This window comes from Nicotiana tabacum, chromosome 24 (genome assembly GCF_000715075.1).
Source record: "Nicotiana tabacum cultivar K326 chromosome 24, ASM71507v2, whole genome shotgun sequence".
NCBI lineage: Eukaryota > Viridiplantae > Streptophyta > Magnoliopsida > Solanales > Solanaceae > Nicotiana > Nicotiana tabacum.
Genome location: NC_134103.1, coordinates 44,633,925 through 44,656,749, shown reverse-complemented (window position 1 = coordinate 44,656,749; position 22,825 = coordinate 44,633,925). Strand labels below are relative to the sequence as shown.

General features: G+C 37.2%; 1 protein-coding gene across 1 annotated transcript in view; it reads right to left on the bottom strand.

The window, feature by feature from the left end:
* The window catches only part of LOC142178127 (replication protein A 70 kDa DNA-binding subunit B-like), a 43,727-nt gene extending 21,114 nt beyond the window's left edge, over positions 1 to 22,613 (bottom strand). The window contains exons 1-13 of the mRNA XM_075247458.1: positions 22,464 to 22,613; positions 21,614 to 21,884; positions 21,445 to 21,541; positions 21,238 to 21,362; positions 21,064 to 21,148; positions 20,845 to 20,980; positions 20,603 to 20,760; positions 20,404 to 20,524; positions 20,265 to 20,339; positions 19,712 to 20,119; positions 19,101 to 19,105; positions 17,422 to 17,530; positions 17,185 to 17,277 (exon numbers count right to left, since the gene is read on the bottom strand). Coding sequence (XP_075103559.1) covers positions 17,185 to 17,277; positions 17,422 to 17,530; positions 19,101 to 19,105; positions 19,712 to 20,119; positions 20,265 to 20,339; positions 20,404 to 20,524; positions 20,603 to 20,760; positions 20,845 to 20,980; positions 21,064 to 21,148; positions 21,238 to 21,362; positions 21,445 to 21,541; positions 21,614 to 21,884; positions 22,464 to 22,613 — 1,833 coding nt within the window. The remainder of the gene's footprint in view (positions 1 to 17,184; positions 17,278 to 17,421; positions 17,531 to 19,100; positions 19,106 to 19,711; positions 20,120 to 20,264; positions 20,340 to 20,403; positions 20,525 to 20,602; positions 20,761 to 20,844; positions 20,981 to 21,063; positions 21,149 to 21,237; positions 21,363 to 21,444; positions 21,542 to 21,613; positions 21,885 to 22,463) is intronic.
* Between the last annotated feature and the right edge of the window lie 212 nt (positions 22,614 to 22,825).

Here is a 22,825-nt window from a genome sequence, read left to right as displayed (position 1 = left end):
ATGATAATAGAAAATAATGGGATGATACAATGAAGAAATATAACAAGAATAGCTACACTGAACTAAGTCAATTAAGACATCATGGAAGAAAACAAAGAATGAAATGCCAAGGAAACAAAGCAAACAAAACACAAGTGATGTAACTGAAAGGTATAAACAAGAATCACTACTGAGGTACCGCCTCGTAGTCTCATTTCACAAATCAAATCACAATACTTCCTTATATCACCGCGGGAGCCTTGCATTTAGTTTTGAAAATTATTTTCTCAAAATAGCTACCCGCAATTTAGCCCACCTTATCATACTGCGTGGCTTCAATTAGTTCCCCTACTAGCTGCATGCGTATCAATCCCACCTTATCTCACTGTATGTGTTTCAACCACATTTCTTATTCCACCGCATGTGCATCAATATCACAACGTATCACAAATTGTACCTCAAGTGACCAATACCACAACTTGCCAAAGAAGTCAACAATAATAGTGTTTCCACAATAAATAACCCATGGCTCAACCACAATGTTACACCCCATATTTTCGTATGTAAAAGTGCGTCGTAAGCAAACTAATGTAAGACCAAATATGAGATCATCTCTGGAAGTATATAAAGTAAGTTATCATGTTACCTTGGAGCTTACAAATATTGAAGATCATGAACAACAAGTATAAAGAGGGTTGGAAGGTACAGAAGCTAAGAAATTGAAGAAAATAATGTTTCGTCGAAAGTCGACAAGTTAGGAATGTTATAACCCATACCTTTGGGGTGAGACTAGGGTTCTTAACATGATAAAAAGGTTATGTTATGAGTTATGTTAGTTTTATGATAGTCGTGTATTATGTTTTGAGGTCAAGTGAGTTGTGGAGCAAAAGTCGATGGAAGTCATCACAAGTTACGTTCATAAGTTTTACTGAAATTTGGGGTCAAATGTAACTGCGATTTTCTCCCAATATACTTAGAGTTATGGGGTGTTCCACCTATCAAATTGAATATCTATGAGTCTATTTTCTAACACATTAAACCATTTGTCAATACGACATCGGAGTAGAGAGATATGTGCATTTTTGAGATATATGTATTTTTGCAAGACTGCGCAGACTGCTAGGTGACAAGTAGGTGTGTCACCTACTTGCTTAAATGAGAGGATTATATATGTCCGAAAATAGGATAGTTCGGGTCATCCAAAGAGACATTTTAAAGTCCTATTTCCTTCATATATTACACTAATAATAGGGCATAATAACCAGATATAAGCTCCTGCAAAAATCCTCCCAAAATAATTGCACACAAACCCTAATTGATATTTTCTCCTTTTCAAGTTCTAGTTGAAGGTAAAACCTAGAGTTTGAAGAACCAAGATAGGAGCTGAGTTATTCAATAAATAAGGTAATTTTTCTGCTCTCTTTCATCTATTGTTTCTGCTGGAGATGTATGGAAAGTCATTCTATAATTGTAAGAACTCACGGGACGGTGATCGGAAGCCGTGAGTTCGAATTATTCACTTGTAGCGTATTGTTTCGTGTTGCTGTTGGACGGCGCATTTTGCTACTGTTTTATGGAGTTTTTGAGGAGGAAGGGTGTCTAGAAACACCACATAAATTCAGTTTGGTGGGATGGTCGTTCGTCGTAATATTTTCAGGATGTTTGACACTACTACGATGGTCGTTTTGTGTAGGAAGAGATTAGGGTATTTTGGGCTGTTTTGTAGTAATTTGTGGTGTATATAAGGTTGGAAAATAATGTATATATGTTGTTATTATTGTGTTCTTGTGTTGTTAGTGTTATCTTGAATTTTGATGGAGTAAGGATTATAGGGGAGATGCTGCCCGTTTTAATACAAAATAAGCTTGTCGTTCAATGTGCGATAGTTGTACCTTTCATAACTTAATGATAATATTATTATCGTTGTTGTAGATTAAGGTGCGAATGGGCAAGTTCAAATTGTTGATTGGAAAGATTGTGATAAGGTATGTTAAGGCTAAACGTTTTCTTCATTTTAGCATGATCTCGTAACTACATGAGTTTGATAACGAGACATAAAGAGAAGTTTGTATTCCTGAGCTTATGTACATTATCCTAGTCTCATAAGTTACAGTATTCTCCCTTATCGAGACTTTATATTCAGTTAAGTATTATTTTTTTCCAGTCAAGAGAGTAGAGGGTATATATATATATATATATATCTTTTTTCTAGTCATGAGAGAAGAGAACCTATATATACAGTATTATAGTATTTTCATTACCATCGAGCTATAATCGATGGGCAGGGCCCTATTGGGCAACCTCTGATCAGATGGTAAGTTATATACCGAGCCTACTGTGGCCAAGCGCCTATGAACGAGCCCAAAATGAACGAGATACAGAGCCTAGTATGGTCGAGCGCCTATGAGCGAGCCTACTATGGCTGAGCAGTTACACGTTTCGAGCCTTATAGGGCCGGACAACTATTTTACTTACTATATTAAGAGAGTTGAGTCAGTATCAGTAGGTAAGTATATCTCACGATCATCTTTGACTCCTAGTTACTTTTAGTTATTATACTATCAGTTTAGTTTCAGCTTTCAGTTACTCTATTGCCTAACATACTCGGTATATTATTTCGTTCTGACGTCCCATTCGTGGGGACGCTGCATTTCATGCATGCAGGTTCGGATAGACAGCCTGGTAGACCTCCTCCGTAGGTGATGTCCGTGATCAGCTTGATCGGTAAGCTCCACGTCCTTTGGAGTTGCCGGGTATAGGGTTTTGAGTACATATTGTGTATATATGTATATATATTATGGGTAGGTTGGGGCCCTGTTCCGACCACAGTACATCCATCAGTAGAGGCTTTTAGACATATCTTGTCAGTTAGTGCAGTATGTTGGGCTTGTAGGCCTTGTATGTATATTTTGGTTGTTTGTCAGATGTAGTAGTTATGACGGCCTTGTCGGCCCAGCTTTATATTGATGTTTAGTCAGAGCTAGTTTCTGTTTAGTTTTATATTTTATTTTCACAAATTGTCTTCCAATGTGGCACCATATCCAAAGTATGGCATTGTATGTTCAGAGTCCCTCCGTCGTAAGTTGGTACGCTAGGTTAAGTGAGGCACCAGGTGCCGGTCCCCCCCCGGTTCGGGGCGTGACACACAATGTGCACAAGAGTCTCAACAATAGCAACCGAAAGTGAATAACTCAACAAAATGGTATTTCAACAACTTTACATATTTGCCTCAATATAAATAACGGCCTTTATAACTTCAACACTACAATTTGACTATAAGATATTTCAAGAATAACCACTTCAAGAAAGGAACTCAACGGTTAAATAATTAATACGGAATAGAGAGAACAATAACTTCAGCTAAGCATGTAAAGATAATTAGCAAGTAAGAGATAAAACAAGTATTAATGATGTCAAGTAAAGCATGTGATGATAGACTAATGATCATGAATATAACATATTATGGCAACGCAATTAAAGGCATGAAAGGAATCTATATAGCTAAAACCGATCAATTACCATATTTAGCCAGTGTACACACTCGTCACCTTGTGTACACAGCTTTCACATATCAGAATTAACACAAAACAACACTAATCCTTAGGGGTAATTCCCCCAAACAAAGTTAGGCAAGATACTTACCTCAAAACACGCTAACTCAATTCACTAGTAAGCCTTTCCTGTGATTATCCAACTTTGAACGGCTCGAATCTAGCCAAAATAACTTTATACCATAAATTCAAACTATAGGAAAAACTATAGGAAGCTATTCTGAACAATAAAGTTGCAATCTTTAAAAAGAAATAAAAAGTCAACCCCGGGTTTGCATCTCGAAACCCGACCAAACTTACAAAATTTGAACACCCATTCGATAACGAGTCCAACCATACAAGAAATACTCAAATTCGACTTCAAATGGCCTTTCAAATCCCCAAAATTTGGTCTAAGAAGTTTCGTAATTTTTTTCCTAATTTCCCAACTCAAATCACTAATTAAATGACAAAAATAATGATGGATTCATGTGATATAGCCAAATCCGAGTTAGAATCACTTACCCCGATGATTTCCTTGAACATTCCTCGAAACATCGCCACAAACCGAGCTTTCTAGGTCAAAAGATAAAGAATGAAATAAACCCTCGATTACACCCCTTTTTTGCCCAGCGATTTCGCACCTGCGAACACACAGCAGCATCTGCGGCTCCGCACTTTCGGCCACTCCCACCACAGGTGTGATGACACCAGAATAGCTTAAACTTCAGCAAAATAATTAAGTCCAAATTTATCTGATTCATACCCGGAGCCCCCGGAACTCCGTCTGAATATACCAACAAGTCCCAAAACACATAACGGACCTACTCGAGGCCTAAAATCACATCAAACAACATCGATTCTACAAATCGCAACCCAATTCAAGCCTATTGAAAATATGAACATCCAACTTCCAAAACTAATGCCAAATCATACCAAAAAAACTACGATTGACCTCAAATTTTGCACACAAGTCATAAATGACATGATGGACCTATTACAGCTTCCGAAAGGAGAATCCGACACCGATATCAATAAAGTCAATGCCTGATCAAACTTATCAACCTTCCAAATCTTTAACTTTCTAACTTTCGCCAATTCAAGCCGAAACGACCTAGAGACATCCAAATCAATATCAGGACACGCTCCTAAGTCCAAAATCACCATACAAAGCAATTGGAATCGTCAAAACTCAATTCTGGAGTCGTCTACATAAAACTCAAACTCCAGTCAACTCTTTCAACTTAAGCCTCCAACTTAGGGACAATGTATCCCATTTCACTCTGAAACTCACCCGAAACCAAAACCAACTACCCCAGCAAGTCACATAACCATAATATAACATAAAGGAGGCAATAAATAGGGGGTCGGGGCAAAAATACTCAAAACGAGCAGCCGGGTCGTTATAGCGCGCTACAGATCAGGCCTCGCCTAGCTTAAGGCCTGGTCCCCCAGTCCGCAAATAAATTATTTCCTACTCAGTTTTGGACTTGAAGACTTCTACCCTAGCATATAAATACTTCTTAAATATGTCTAAGAAGGGGGTTGACGTTCTTTAGAGAGAAATTCAACCAAGGAAGAGCACGAGCCTCTGTGGAGATCGCATTTCATCTTTTCTTCCATCAAACATAGTAATTTTATGTTTCTTTGGATAATTTGTTATTTGGATACCATGTCTATGTGGAGCTAAACTTCAAGTTCTAGGGTTGTGTTCCTTCATGACTATTGTTATTCGAATATTGATTTTAATTTTTTGATTTATTATATTAGTTTATTTATTCAATCCTACGCTTAATTATTTGATTGATTGATCACAAATTGAATACTATCTATGAATCTCTAATTGAACTCGAAAGTGGAAATTCTAAATTGCATATAGGATTGAGTAGAGCAAGTTCTTGAACCCGGACATTGGGGAATGGATTCGCGGTTAGGATAGACATATGTTAATTGCCTTGCTTGGTTATTATACGGAAATTATGAATGCATTCTTGTTGATTCTAACGCTATAGACATATAGGCGTTAGTTTAGCTTGAATAGGCGAGTAAGAACTCAATAGATTCTTATAATCAATATTAACCTCGTTAACCAATAAATGAGATAAATTAATTAGTCAATTCAAGTGAAGAATACAATAGGATTGTCAGATAGCCCATAACCTAAATCGTTTTCATCACATTGATAACATAAAAATCTGCTCCTTTTTTTTAGAGTTTAGTATTTGGTTTTCTTTTATTTTAATTACTTCTAGGTTATAGATAATTAGGATAATCTAATTTAGCTAATAGTTAATAAAAAGTCCTCGTGGGTTCGACATTCAACTTCTAGTCACTTTATTACTTGACGACCGCATATACTTGCGTGTGTGTTTGGCCGCAATGTAATCGCGGTTGGAGGTCAGGTTGTTCTATGCGTTCACATGGTAGGGTCGCCACCGCAATGAGTTTGTTGGGCTGGTCTGGGCTGTATAGTTGCTCTACATGATCGTGTAAGGAATTTCGCGATCGCGGAAGATGTATTGCTAAGGATGGAAGATTGGCCTTCGCGTTCGCAGGGCTGGGTCCGCGTTCGCGTATGCTTGGCAGGCTGATGGTCGCAATCGCAAGCTTGGTACTCGCATTTGCGGAGAAGGTTTTCTGGGCGAGGCTGGTTTGGTCTTCGCTATCATGAGACTATTTTCGCAATCGCAAAGAAGGATGCTTGGGCAGTGTATAAGAATGCAAATCGGGACTTAGCTCAATTTCATCTCATTTTCTCTTTTGGAGCCAATTATGGGGCAATTCTGGAGAGCTATTTCATCCACCTATTAAGGGTAAGTGTTTCTAACCCGGTTTTGATAATAGTGCTTGAACATGTATGGATTTTAACATGAAAATTGATAGAAATTGGGAATTTTTATAGAAAAACCTAAAAATAATATTTTTGGATTTTGACCATGAAATTGGATATAAAATTGAGAATAAATTATATATTTGAGTTCGTGGTGCTATGTGTAATTTTAATCTTCGAGAATGTTTTGGAATCTGGGCGCATGGGCCTGGAGGTTGACTTTTGTGTGGAGTTAGGACTTGTTCCTATTTGATTAAATTATGAGTCTTTGAGTATATTTTGATTGATTTGCACGTTCTTTGACTAGTTTTAGATTGTTTGGCATTGATTTGAGATGCTAGAGAGGCATTGGATCCGGTTATCGGATTTTGGAGTGAGGTAAGTCTCCTGTCTAGTCTTGTAAGAGGACATTTACGCCATAGGTACTATATTTGTTTCATGCTACGTGTTATGGGAGTACGCACGTATGAGGTGATGAGTGTCCGTTGTATGCTAGATTCTTGATTATGTCCGAGTAGACTTAGACTCACACCATATTTTAATTGTACTACTTGAGTTATTCTTGCCTGTTTAAATTTTTAAATTTATATTCTAGTCGGAGACTAGACTTGCGTAGGATATTGAACCTTGCTATTTTTTATACTTGACGCGCTACTTGATTAGTCGCGAAGATTATACTTCCTTTTACGGATTTTCCCCTGCATTGTACGTATTATTCCAGATGTTTCTTGAATTTCATAACTCACACATACATTCATGAGTGGGGCCAGTGACCCGTTAAATTTCACTATTCCTATGGAATCAGGTTGAATGCCTCAGTAGTACTATTATGGATCAAGTCGTACGACCTCGACATTATTATGAGATGCATCGATAGATCTGGTCATACGACCTCAGCTATGTACACTATTTTATGGATCGGATTGAACGACCTCGACAGAATCATGCGTAATATATGATAAGGAGTCAGCGTACCTTTGAGTCTTCATGACTTGAGATGTAACATTGTATTTTGTGTTGACCATTATGTATTCCATTTGAGGTAGTGTACGATATTTGAGGACTTTGTATTTACTCTTCTATTGAGGATCGTGTTATGCACATATATCTGTTTTATTATTTTTACCTGTTGTGCCGCATACCTATCTATTTTTATTGTACTTTAATTATTGGACCACTAATAAGTATCGATGTCGATCCCTCGTAACTACTTCTTCAAGATTAAGCTAGATACTTACTGGGTACGTATTGATTTACGTACTCATAGTACGCTTGTACAGTTATTGTGTAGGTCTGAGACAGGTACACTTGGTGGGCATTTTGGCGCATAGGCGCCGCTGCTGAGAAGACTTTGTAGTGAGTTGCATTTCATATTACGATCCGCAACACACGGAGTCTTCGTCTTATTCATTTACTATATCCTGTCTATTTTATGTTCCAGATAGATGTTGTAGTAGTATTGTACTTCCTTGTAGATGCTCATGCACTTGTGACACCTGGTTTTGGGAATTTAGATTCTTAGTTTTGGTGGTATTCTATTATGACATATATTTTAACCATGTTCGAGCATTTAAAATAATATCAATAATTTCTGTTAAAATGAATGATTCCGGTTATTTATCTCATTATTTGCTTCGGAATGCGTTGAATTCTATAATGGTGAGTTGAGTTATTTGTTGGCTTGCCTAATGGCAGCATTAGTGCATCACGGCCTATGGTTGGAATTGAGGTCGTGACAGCTTGGTATCAGAGCACTAGGTTCACTTAGATATCACAAGTCATGAGCAAGTCTAGTGGTGTCTTGTGGATCGGTACGGAGACATCTGTACTTATCTTCGAGAGGCTACAGGGCTGTTACGAGAAATTCCCTCTCTTGATTCCTAGTTGTGCGATTTGATTTCAATTGAAGCTTATGTCTTCAGTTTCTTCCTACTCATTCATACGCGATGTCAAGCATTCGATATCAGTTGGGCACCGACGAGTTGTGGAGATTCTACAGATATGGTGAAAGATGTTTTTCCCTGCGTCTATAGGCGGGCTACTATTGTCGCCTTATGGAGAGGTGTTCAGTCATTTCAGTCCAGTGTTGGTGTTGCCCATGGGTTCAGGGATAAATATGGTATATTGTGATATTTCTCGCATTGTTATCACGCAGTGTTGGTGTGAACGGTAGGGTGTTTACTTATGTGTTGCAGCAGTGAATATTTTATGAGGAGGATTATTCAGTTAATGACTGGAAGATTCAGTATTTAATTCTAGCGCATGAGAGGCAGTTGGACTATGGATGTTTAGGTTTTGGTTGACAGAGTTAGCGAGATGTGATATTTCTAAACTTGGTGGCAATTTTGTTTGTGTTGTGGTGTCATCGCTCTTATTGGAGTGCACTAAGGCTCGTTAGTATGGTGGTTTTCATTTGTTTACCTTTGGGGGCACGATATTGCGGGGTTGTACCTAAGAAGCAGTTATTAGAGAAGACGGTGTGTTGCGACTTCAGGGTCGGATCGGTGTTTCCGATGTTGATGGTTCGAGGGAGGTGATCCTTGACAAGGCTTGTAGATGATGGTTCTCTATTTTTTCGGGTGCCATGGAGATGGATCGTGATTTGGGGCAGCATTATTGGTGGTGCGGGATGAGAAATGACATTATGGGATATGTCTCGTGGTGGTTGAATAGTTAGCAGGCCAAGTATAAGCAGCAAATATCGAGTAGTTTGCTTTGGGAGATGGCTAAATCGGAGTAGGAGTGGGAGTGGTAGCATATCGTATGAATTTTGTTGTAGGGTAGCTACATGATTTGAGAAGGCTTAGTGTGATTTGGCTCATGCGGACATATGTCTAAGTCTATGTATTTTATTTGAGATAGTGGCTTCGATATTTAGGAAGTTTGAATGCGACAATAAGAGTTTGCTTGGAATGTAGAGGAATGTGAATGTTTGATAATCATTTTGGGATGCAATATAGCTTCGAGTTTTAAACGTATTGTTGGACCTTTGGTTGATGTTAATACAATGAACGGATACTGCAGCTGGTGGACGAGTGTGGACTCAGGAGATTAACTGATTCCGTGGTGGTTATAACCATGGCAATATCGTTGGAATATGTCCGCATGGGGTTATACAAGTGGACTATCTCTTGTGAGATGGTTAGGGGTCGCATGATTTCTTATGAGGTTCCTACGAGGGGTTTACTTTTTTATCCAACGGGAGGCATGTACTATAATGTGGGTCTAGATCGCTTGAGGAAGATGGCGCGACTGTCATGATGTGGAGTGTGCATTTGGGGCTGATAATTTGGGATATGTTATACTTAGTGAAGTATGGGCTTATGAGAATTCAGTTGAGTAATAGTGCTAGATCATGGTAGTTGAGGAGGAGAAGTCATTTTGGGTTCTTGGGTTATGTGATCGTGGCTTAAAACCAAGTGAGAGAGCCTACCATCAGTGCTTGGGTCACGTGGTCATATATCTTTGCAGTCTCTGGATTTCGGTACCTTGGTGGATTAATTATGACTGAGGAAGAGGACATCAGGGTTAATTCGAGCAAGGAATTTGATGGATGTGTGCTATATTTTACCTTATTGATATGTGAAGGTTGTATAATGACTAGGAATTGATATTTCTTTGTGAATGTTATATGCAAGGGAAGGGATTCATTCGGTTGCTTCTTTGGGGGGTTTCGTGTGCTAAAGAAGCACTGGTTGTTTGATTATATATTCGGGACTAGCTTAGAGTGGGCGACTCTCAATGATGGTTCTAGTGGGTTCAAGATTCAAGGTGTGGTGTTTGAGGATTTTTGGGTTTGTTGCGTGGCTAAGGATTGAGTTGCCAGTGGGGTATGAGAGATACTTGGGGCAATTCTACATCATTATTAGATTTGTGACATGGTATTATAGAGATAGAAGAAGCGACATCGGATTTGCAGAAGGTATCTTCGGAACGGATGTGTCAGTTGGAGGTGCCATTGAGTGCATGCGAGAGTATAAAATGGCTTATGGGTATTGAGACGATGTGGCCTTGCGACTTGGGGACACTCAGGATTGGTGTTGATTGGAATGCCTTATGTGTTGGTAAAGAGAGGTGTTATATTGAAGGTAAGTCGAGAGAAAATCTGAAGAAGTGGGGTCAGCCTAGCAGTGGCTTGGATCAGTATGGTAAGGGGAAATGATCAGTTCCTTCGGTATGATAATGTTATACAGGTGTTTTGTGGCTATACTTGTGGGTTTGGCAGTCTGCATGACTCGGTTGATTTAGAATACTCAGTTTCAATGGTTCGGTTATGTGCAAATGAGTCCCGAAGAGTTTACGACGGTGTTGGACACGACTTGAAGTTTGTGTCTTCTACGGTTATGGGAAGTCGACTGCGTGTTGAAATTTTCTCCTTAAATAAGTTAAGTGATAATGTTTCTAACCGATGAAGTGCTTATTCTACTGGTAATTCAGTATCTATGATGGGATTCCAGTACTTTCACGTAACATCATGATGGATGCAGTGACCTAGGCGGAACTTGGAATTTGAATGGTCAAGGTTGTGGCTCATTTGTAGGGGATATCACGAGTTCGAGGGAGCGGGGGAGATTTCAGATGTTTAGAGTGTACTGGTGCACTTTTAGTGTCGCCTGAGAATGGTGTGTTCTGTGGAAGAGGCATTGTGTATTGATTTGCGGATTCTAAATTTGCACTACAGAGATAACATGATTGTAGCCATAGATATACAGATTTTGTTTCTAGGTGCGGAAGGTTGTGGGAGTACCTCCCATGGGATGATTGTGTAGGTGATACGTGTTAGTCATTCAAGTGGGAGAGATTGAGATCAGGTATGGAGATCCAGCTACTATCGCAAATTGGAGAGTTTATTTCTGAGAGGTGGACTACACCTCAGGTTGCGGACGACGAAAATTTGTTCACGACTTGACAGTTAACTATATGTGCCATGGATATGGTCATTGTGGATCCTTGGAAGGATATATACCATTTTGAGGTATTCGGAATCAGTTTAGAGGTCCATTGGTAGGCCTAATATGAATGTATATTCTACACCAGATCGGATATGTTTATTCAGCACAGCATTTGTCTATGGATGAGTCGTTGACATGGTGGATGTTATTCTTGTCATCATCTATTTCATTTGTTACCCTTTAATGTTATGTGGGTTGTGAGGAGACTTGACTACTCACACGCGTATTGTTGTCCTATGTAAACTAATGGTAATGTATGAGCAAGTTGGCTCTCGAGATGCTGGTTGTTTATTGCACCTTAGTCGTACTTAGCCTCTTTTGTTTCGCATGATGACGCTATCCATCTCCCCAGGGTTATGTTTATGCACTTGGCGTGCTTGTGATTGATATATGTGTGTCTAGTAAGTATAAGCATTTTGAGCTCGATGGGTATTCCCATGCAGATTATTATGTATGGATCGGATGGCAAGCCTCCATGGGTATGATGTTTGGATCGAGTTGCATGCCGCAACGGTATCATGTGTTGATCGGGTTGCACGCCACAACAGTGAGATGTTGGGTACGATACCTCTATGGGATAGGTTCATAGCATTTTGTTTGGTTCTTATATCTCTTACGCTTACTGGGTAGTTTTGGTACTTGGGTTTCCTTTCCTTATTGGTCATATTCGAGTTGTGGCTTGTTTGGCGCACAGATCACATCATCTGAGATTTTAGATGGTGTCTGATGTGGCTTGTCGGCTGAGCATCTTGTACTGGGTGAGACAAGGTTGTTGGACCTGGAATTAGTATAATCGGAATGGTATAATGTATGTTCGGGGAAGGGATGTCATTAATCAGTTCAGAATGCGGCAATAGTTCTTGTCGAGCGGAAGAGCTCCATGATTTGTTGGCTTGACGGGTGGTTATGAGTTTCTACACCTCTTTCATTGCTGCAGTATTGTGAGGTTTGGAATAGGTTTTTAAGTGTCATGAGGCATATTACAGGTACCGGATTCGAAAATTTGCAGCTATTGTGGTTGGAAGATATTACTATGGGCATATGAACAATGAGGTACATTGTGTGGTTGCAACTTAGGTGTATGATTATTCTTTGGTACAACTTGTTGAGTTGATACAGTGTTCATATGTTAGAATCAGACCTGGTAGAGAATTTCAGATGTTGGAATTTTGTTCTAAGGCTTGTGGGCTAAGGTAGCAGGAAGGATCTTCAGTCTGACTTAAGCTATTGTTCTTATATAGGTTGTGGTGGCACGGGTAGGTGCACGAGGTGTTTAACAGTGATTTTGGGCAACTCTGAAAAACTCTTGGCACATTCGAGGACGAACCTATATTTAAATGAGGGAGAATGTAACGTCCCGACCGATCGTTTTGAGCTCTATCATGTTGTCGGCAGTTTGAGACCTTGAGTAGCTTCACTTTATGCGTTATGACTTGCACATGTAGTCGGTTTTGATTTTCCAGTAGTTCAGAGTTGATTTGGAAGAATAATTCTCAATTCGGAAGTTATAAGTTGGAAGAGTTGGTCGAGGTTTGACTTTTGAGTAAACGATATTGTAATCGGGATTTGAAGGTTCCTGTAGGTTCGTACGGAGATTTTGGACTTGGGCGTATGTCCAGGTTGAGTGTCAGATAGTCCGAGAGCGATTCGGCGCTTATTATCAGAAGTTTGCATTTTGAAGGTTTTAAATTAGCTAATTTTGACTTAGAGTGGATTTTGGTGTTATCGGACTCCAAGCGATGTTTCGGGGCCTTGGATAGGTCTATTTAGTTGGTTGGAACTTGTGTGTGAATTTTGGTCGTAATTCGGAATGCTTAAGTGTGATTTGGATGCATTCGACGATGTTTGAATGTTTGAAAGTTAAGAAATATTTTTGATCGTTGATTCATGGTTTTGATGTTATTTGTAGCGTTTCGAGTCTTTGGATAAGGTATGGAGACTTGTTGGTATGATATGATGGGGTCCCAGGGGCTTCGGGTGTATTTCAGGATAGTTTCGGACCAATTCCCTTTGTTTTGCAGTTGCTAGTTTCTGGTGTCAGGGATACGAATCATGATCACGGAAGAGGTATCGCGATCGCGAAGGGGTGAGTGGAGCTGGTGAAGACTTTTTTCTTTGCGATCGCGAAATGGGCATCGCAATCACGATTGGAGGTCGGGTTGTTCTACGCGTTCATGTAGGAGGGTCGCGAACGCGATGAGTTTGTTGGGCCGGTCTGGGCTGGATAGTTGCTCTACATGATCGCGTAAGGAATGTCGCGATCGCGGAAGACGTATTGCTGAGGCTAGAAGATTGGCCTTCACGTTCGCGGAGCTGGGCTCGTGTAGCGCGTAGGCTTGACAGGCTGATGGTGTCGAGGCTGGTTTGGCCTTTGCGATCGCGAGGCTGTTTCCGCGATTGCGAAGAAGGATGCTTGGGCAGTCTATAAGAATGCAAATCAGGACTTAGCTCATTTTCATCTCGTTTTATCTCTTGGAACCAATTTTTTTGGAGAGATATTTCATCCACCTATTGAGGGTAAGTGCTTCTAACCCACTTTTAATTATAGTTCATGAAGATGTATGGATTTTAACATGAAAATTAGTAGAAATTGAGAAATTTTGGAAGAAAAATCTAGAAATAATATTTTTGAGTTTTGACTACGGAATTGGACATGGAATTGTGAATAAATTATATATTTGAGTTCTTGGTGCTATGGATAATATTTATCTTTGAGAATATTTGAAATCCCGGTGCGTGGCCAAAGGTTGACTTTGTTGACTTTTCATGTGGAGTTGGAAATTATTTCTAATTAATTAAATTGTAAGTCTTTGAGTATATTTTGATTGGTTTGCACATTCTATGACTAGTTTCAGATCGTTTGGCATTGATTTGAGGTGCTAGAGAGGCGTTGGAGCCGGTTATCGAATTTTGGAGCGAGGTAAGTCTTCTTGTCTAACCTTGTATGAAATTTACCCCATAGGTGCTATATTTGTTGCGTGTTACGTGTTATGGGAGATACGCACATATGAGGTGACGAGTGTCCGTGCATATGCTAGATTCTTGATTATGTTCGGATTGACTTAGACTCACACCATGTTTTAATTGTATTACTTGAGTTATTCTTGCTTGTTTAAATGCTTTAATTTATATATTAGGCGAAAACTAGACTTACATAGCATATCGAACCTTGATATTTTTGATACTTGACGCGCTACTTGATTAGTCGCGAAGATTATACTTTTTTTTACGGATTTCTCCCGCGTTGTACGTATTAGTTCGGAAGTTTCTTGAATTTCATAACCCACACATATATTCGTGAGTGGGGCTAGTGACCCGTTGAAGTTTTACTATTCCTATGGAATCAGGTTGAATACCTCAGTAGTACTATTATGGATCAGGTCGTACGACCTCGGCAGTATTATGAGATACATCTACGGATCGGACTGTACGACCTCGGCAGTATACACTATTTTATGGATCGTGCTAAATGGCTCGGCAGAATCGTATGTAATATTCGATAAGGAGTCAGCATACCTATGAGCCTTCCTGAATTGATATGTAACATTGTATTTGGTGTTGGCCATTATGTATTCAATTAGAGGTAGTGTCCGGTATTTGAAGACTTTGTATTTACTCTTCTATTGAGGATCATGTTTTGCACATATATCTGTTTCGTTGCTTTTACCTGATGTGCTGCATACCTTTCTACTTTTATTGTACTTTAATTATTTGACCACTAGTAAGTGTCGATATCGACCCCTCGTCACTACTTTTTTGAGGTTGGGCTAGATACTTACTGAGTACGCGTTGACTTACGTACTCATACTACGCTTATGCACTAATTGTGCAAGTACTGAGACAGTTACACTTGGTGGTCATCTTGGCACATAGGCGCAGCTGCTGAGGAGACTTTGTGATGAGCTGCATTGCATGTTATAATGTGCAGCACATGGAGTCCCCGTCTTATTCAATTACTATATCATGTCTATTTTATGATCCAGGCAAATGTTGTAGTAGTATTACACTTCCTAGTAGATGCTCATGCATTTGTGACACCGGATTTTGAGGAATTAGATTTTTATTCTTGATGGTATTCTGTTATGAATCAGGATTTATATTTTGACCATGTTCGAGCATTTAAAATTATATTACTTTCTCCGTTTTAATTTATGTGAACTTATTTGATCGGGCACGGAGTTTAAGAAAAAGAGAAGACTTTTGAACTTGTGTAAAATGAGGCATATATATTTTGTGTAACTATAAATTACCGCACAAAGATAAATTATTCCCAAATAAGGAAAGTGATCATTCTTTTTGGCACACACTAAAAAGGAAATATGTTCGCATAAATTGAAACGGATGGAGTATTATTTTCTATGAAATTGAACGATTCCGATTATTTATCTCATTATTTGCTTCGGAATGCGTTTTGAATTATCTAATGGCGAGTTGAATTTTTTGTTGGCTTGTCTAATAGCAGTATTGGGCGCCATCACGACCTATGATGGGAATTGGGTCGTGACACCTGGTGCTACCGATGCTGAAATTGTAGCTAAAATTCAAAACCTTCTCTTGTTTTTAATTGATTAATTGATCGACAAAGCACATATTTTTCCCAAATGAGAGTGCCTTACAGAAATATTCATGAGCTCAATTCTTTAAAGTATCATTATTTCCCTTATGCCCAACGTTAGACTCTGTGACGCTCTTCTTTCTATCCTCTCTAACTGAACCAGAAGAAGTCATGACATTGGTGGCGACACGATAAACCTCTTATATGCATTTGATTGGTTGCAAAAAAATTCTTCCTTTCTTCCTTTTCCTCAAACCTTGTTTTAATTGCCTATTTATTCAACCACAAACTCTTCCCATGTAGTGCTATGTAGAGTAAGTTTAATGTCATAAATATGACATACTCGGTGGTGACGATATTATTAGAAAGAGCTGGTCAATGGAAGAAGATGGGCAAAGAATGAGGAGAAGAATTTAATACTAGTAGACATCTTTATTAACTGCCGCATGCAGAAATTATCGATTTAGATCTGTTGATTGAAACCTGCAACAAGTTCTTGTAAGAAGAAATAAAATTGAATTTTTGTCTTCCAATTCGACTATAGAAGTTTTAGGAAAAAGTTGTGTTGATCAATGTCAGACTCTTATTTCGATAATATTAAGATATAAGATGATCAACACTGCCCTAGGAATGTGAGACCACAAAGTAAATCAAGGTGCACCCGGCCCACTTCTAGTCCAATTATATACATTCAGAAAAGGTAAAATGACACATAGAGCCCCATTTAAAGATTTAAAGACCAAAATGCTCCCAGTTTTTAAAAACTAGTATACTTACCCGCGCGATGCGCGGATAGTTTTAAACCAAAAAGAGCATAGAGAAATATTAGAAAGAGATATATATTGCAAACTATATTTATTGGCTGCATTAAAAAAAATTAAACGAAAAGAAAAATAGGTGAATCCTATCGGGCTATCTCTATGAATTTGTTGTTAGGGCTATCTAAAGATGTTCATATGAAATGAAGGGTCATTTGTTTCCTCAACAAATGTCTTTTGAGTAAATGTCAGCCTCAGGTTGTGTGCCGTAGTCCTCAACTTCAAATTATTTGGTCCGACTACAAAGTAGTTCATACGATATAAGCGAAGTTCATGTATCTTGTTCCTAAAAAACTTAACAACATACTTTCCGATTGAAGCATATATACGATCACCCTACAAAATCAGATTCCTTATTAGTGCACAATTATGAAGCCAACAATTATAAGATCGTATATACTGTCATAAGTGCCTAAAGTTGTCCTCAAGATTTGATGTCAAAAACCTGATTGCTTTAGTTTTTGAGATATCGTGTAACTATCTGACGCAACAGTTCAATACAATGACAACAGATATTTACCTTAAGTATCTCATTTGTTACCCCTAGTCTTCCAGCTGCTAATCTAGCCCCACCAGCAAGAAAGCTGGAATGATGATATATTCCTCTCTTCTTCTGAAAGGCATTATAATAACAAATATTTCACATTATTAAAAGAAAAACAAACCTTTTTTTGCAGGATAATAATCAAAAAAGTATTTTCGCAGTTGCTTTTACCACTCACCTCGGCTGCATAGAGTTTTTTGAGTTGCTCATTACAAAAATCCATTTTGCCTCTAGCAACCCATTGGTTGTATCAAGACGATTTCCAGTGTGTTTTTGCACAATTTTCCCTTGCGCCACTATATATTCATAATGTTCTCTCTTGCTGAGAACAGAAAGAAAACGATGAATAATTAGAGCTAAATGGTAATATCAAATAATGAAAGTAAAGAAATTATACAGAGTTTACTCCTTGACTTAACAGAAAAAAATACATATTGTCTCCTTTTTTAATCAAGGATAAAAGGAACATATGGAACATGCCATAGAGGTAATTAATATTAGTAGTGTATAATAGAGCAGATCATATATATATAAAGAAAAACCAATGTCTGTGCATGTATATGAGAAGCCATTTGTATATTGATGCTAAACATTATGATTTGCATTGCAATAAGTGACAAAGATTTTGCACATTCTGCCAAAGATACTTAATACATTATTTCTAAAGCTTAGATCATGGACATTCTTTGAGGTCAACCTTTTTTCCATCTCCATGATTCCTACTTCGAAAACTCTTCAGAAGTGTAATGTGTTCCACATCTGCTTTGAGAAAGAATAGTTTGGCTGCTTCATGTCTAATAATTTGATGCTTATTGATATCTTTAACAGACCTGGATAGTGCATCAGTAGTATTTTTAGTAAGTAATTGACCCAATACATAATTGACTTCATGTTTTACTAAAGCAGTGTTTCAAGTTACAGATTCTTTATTCGTGTCCAATATTGTTGTAATGTGAAAAAAGAACAGAATAACAATGATACATGCCCTGTTCTTCTTTAAAAATAGCGTTCCTCAAGTCTTAGACAGAGGAAGAAGTAGAAGGACCAGATGGTTTGTGGATAGAAAGTGTGATAAAACCATTGTTCAGGAACCGTTATTAGTTATTACATTCTTCAACTCTTTCATTTGTCTGACAGACTATAACTTATTTTTCTGAACTATTGAGCTGGAATTGCAGCAAAACTTATTTATATCAGGAAAATATTACTTTATAAACCAATTACATGAAGAGTGTGAAGAATAATAAGAATAAAAATGAAATGTAACGCACTTACATTGCGGATGTCATTAAATTTTAAGAGAATAACACAACATTAAGAGTAACTTAATTAAGAAGCCATTTTAGCAGTTATTTTAAGTAAAGCTGTCAAAGAGAAGAAGAATCATTCTTGACCTTTATGGGTAAAATGAAAAAACAAAATACACAATTTAAAAAAGAATGAGGCCTCACCAGTCAATGACAACCACTTAGCCCAACAACATATTTGACAACTCCCTGAAGCCCGACCAAAACAATCTTGGTTCTGTTGTTTCTAGTCACAATAAATTTGGTGTGTCTCGGATGAACAGACAGTTCCTTATCACCACTCTCTGCACGGAAAGGCGATAACACCCGAGATAGACATAGTTGAGCCTCCAGTATTTTGCACGTCTAAACAACTAACTAATCACAATGAATTTAATGAAGATAACAATAAAGATCAGTTTAGGTTAGGTACTGTTACTCTGCCACCAAACTGCAGAGCTCTACATGATGAATAATCCTTTCTCCCATGCTCCTCATGTCGATCAGATAATCAAATAACAATTTTTTCTAGCCATGAGAACAAATTAACAATTCGAACATTAATTGGAGAAGTCATCAGTAATGTAATAGTGACTTTGATCATACATTTCCTGCCAAAGTAAGAAAGAACATAATGGAATAATGAAGTAGTAGAACTTAGGAATAAGCATATTGAGAAACAATCTTGTTGTATCACACCAATAAAAGACAAACAAAAAAATTAGTAGGTCGATTAGTAGTCAAAAAAATGAGTATATGGAAACATCCATAATTTTATTTTAGCCAGCCAAAACATATTACAGTTGATGCAATATCACAAAATCCACTTGATGAATTACCTTATTCAAACAAATTTTGTACATGACGTTCACTGCTTCTTCACCAATGCGATGTAAGAAGTAACGTTATTCCATGTTATGGCAGATGATGACATATATATATATATATATATATATATATATATATATATATATATATATATATATATATATATATATATATATATATATATATATAAAATAGAGAAATAGGAAAATATTTTTAAAAAAATACCGAAAAGTAAAGCGTACCTATTACATGTTTCAGAAATCACATCAACAGGAATTTTTTGCAGTTGGTTAATGAATCTCAGCAACAAAAGTAGTACTTAAACCTCCAAAAAGATATTGATTATCTTTCAAGTGTCAGACTAAATTTCGAAAAACTTCTTTAAATACAACATTTGTAGCTTCAGTAGTTATTTGCCCATCGTCATCACAAACCAAAATTTTTAATCCTTTTCTGCTTGTCACCCGAGAAAGAGCAACATATAGTTGTCCATGTGTAAAAACTGGTTTCTTCAAAAATAATCCCACGTGAGACAATGACTGTCCTTGACTTTTGTTGATTGTCATGGCAAAAGAAACAATGATTGGAAATTGTCTTCGCTGGAACTTAAATGGAATTCTAGCATCAGATGGAGTCAATGTCATTCTTGGAATAAACACTTTCTGTCCAGCCATCTGTCCTGCTAAAACCTTGGCTTCAATGACTTGATTTCCAAGTTTAGTTATGATCAACCTTGTTCCATTACATAATCCTGCTGACTGATCAATATTTCTTAATAACATTACTGGAATACCAACCTTTAGAGTAAGAGCATGATTTGGAACTCCAGAACATTTAATTGTATTTAAGAATTCAGGAGTGTGTACATGTTCCAGTGCTGAATAAGTATTGTCAGAGCTGCAGATTGTATCAGAACTCAATATTCTCTTGCTTAACAATAACCTTGAACATGAATTTTTTATAAAGAATATCGTCCAGTTCACTTGGATAAGAACAGTCAGCATCCGCAATTGAAGTCTACACCAAATTTCATAGGTTAGAAATATTATAATTGATAACTAAATTAAGTTTAGTATTATACCTCAAGTAATCTTTCCTTAAGTTCTTTTGCGGACTTCCCTATAAGCTGCATAGCTTCGCGATTCCAAAGCAACAATGAGATAAAAGCGGTTCCATCCATAACACGAACTTGAAGCCTATACCTGCAACTCAATTTTGATTAACCTTATGCATATTTTTTTATAGATAGAAGAATTTAAATATACATAAATAGTAATTACCTGTGAGTAAATGAAAATTCTTCTTCATTGCATTTCTTACAAAAGTATTTATTTTCAACTTTATCAACCTTTCTACTACACTTGTTGCATGCCAAGTATGACCATCCCTGGTCAAGTTCCAAATTAACCAATTTTGCCGCAATCCAATAGCTACATTCCTATTTAACAAAAATAAAAAATTATTGTAAATGCAAAACAGAAAACATAAGATAAATATAATTGACAAAGTAAATTAAACTCACTTGCGTGCACTGAACTAAATCCCTTATAGTTTTAAACAGTACAATTCCTTTGTCTAACTCATCTCTAACAGAGTAACTTTGCTGAGAACTTGTTTGAGTGATTCGCTCAAAGTTTGATTGACGTGCTGCAAGTAATCTGCATAAGTCAAAAATTGTAATTTATAAATACTATTGTTATTTTTTGTGTACATATAGAAAAGGATTATACACTTGAAAAACCTGGATTTAAAGTCAATAGATTGCGGCAACGTAGAATTTATCCATATCTTTGTCTGATACCAACAGCTACGCACTGAGTAATTACCTGTGTATCAAATGAACTATAAATATAAATTTGAAATTTAAAAATTTTTATAAACTAAAATTCAAAAATACATGTAATTTCTGGTAAACCTCGAAATTTTTGAGCTTTCATATGCTGGAAAACAACAATCAAAGGCTCATCAGTAGATTCATTCAAGTGATGTTGAATTTGATCCACAAGTTCGCTCCATAAGGTTGCCAAAATCCTGTTCCTCCTATACGTTTCATGGTAAGATTAATAAACACATATATAGGTAATTTATTATAAAGTATTATTTCTATTTTTGAATTACTTACTGATCATCTTCGAGCACAACATTAATAAAGACACTTTGGTTGTCTCCTTGCTTGTAGGTCTTAACATCTTCATAGGTCACAACCTGACCAACAACATCTATAAATATAAAAGTTAGTCACATAGTTTTACAAATACCATTAGTTCATTAAAAATGAAAAGAAGAATTACCGAGTAATTCTGTCTGATCGACATCATGTTGATTTGTTAGTTGGTCAAAAGAGCGCAAGTTAAAGATGTTCATATGAAATGAAGGGTCATTTGTTTCCTCAACAAATGTCTTTTGAGTAAATGTCAGCCTCAGGTTGTGTGCCGTAGTCCTCAACTTCAAATTATTTGGTCCGACTACAAAGTAGTTCATACGATATAAGCGAAGTTCATGTATCTTGTTCCTAAAAAACTTAACAACATACTTTCCGATTGAAGCATGTATACGATCACCCTACAAAATCAGATTCCTTATTAGTGCACAATTATAAAGCCAACAATTTTAAGATCGTCTATACTGTCATAACTGCCTAAAGTTGTCCTCAAGATTTGATGCCAAAAACCAGAATGCTACAGTTTGTTCTATATCAATTATGAAGCCAGCATTAATTAATAGACAGAAAGAGGAATACTTGTACTACACATATTTCATATATAAGCGTAGTTTCTGTATGTTCATCCGTTGATAGTCTAAGCAAGGCAACCAATATCTAATATTTGCCAGATTTTTATATTTTGAACAATACCTCTGTTATTTTGAACAATACATCTGTTATTATGTACGAAGATGCAACTTAACTGATTGTCTATATGTATATATTAGGATAATCACTGTCTAAAGTTATCCTCAAGATTTGAAATCAAAAATCAGAATGGCACAGTCGGTTCCATATCACTTAAAGAACTGTTTATATGGAAGTAGAAATTATTGGAGCAACTTCCTAGACATTTGAGTAATGCGGAAGAATGAATTTTCATATAGAATGCGAGTACTTTACGAAGTTTAAACCTATGAGAAAGTTGAATATGTTACCTTAGAATCCTGTAAAACCAATTCAATTGAATACGGTATTTCCGGCTTAAAGCGATCCGGCATTACCCACATTCGAACAACTCTAACTTTGAGATTCCATTGCATCGAGTTGCCTGAAATTTGTTTGATATCATGAATTTGTGTGGCCATATTTGCAAATCAATTGTAATCAGACTGGTATACTGAGTAGATAAAATACGAAGTTGAAAAGGTTTTGAAAATATACAGCGCATAAATCATGCAGTTATGTATGTGTAGATAAAATAGAGATTTTTGGTTGGAAGCCCACGTTTGGGAGCACGATCAGTCGTGGAATAGAAGAAAAACTACTGTAGACAAATTGGGGTGAGAAACTGAATTAG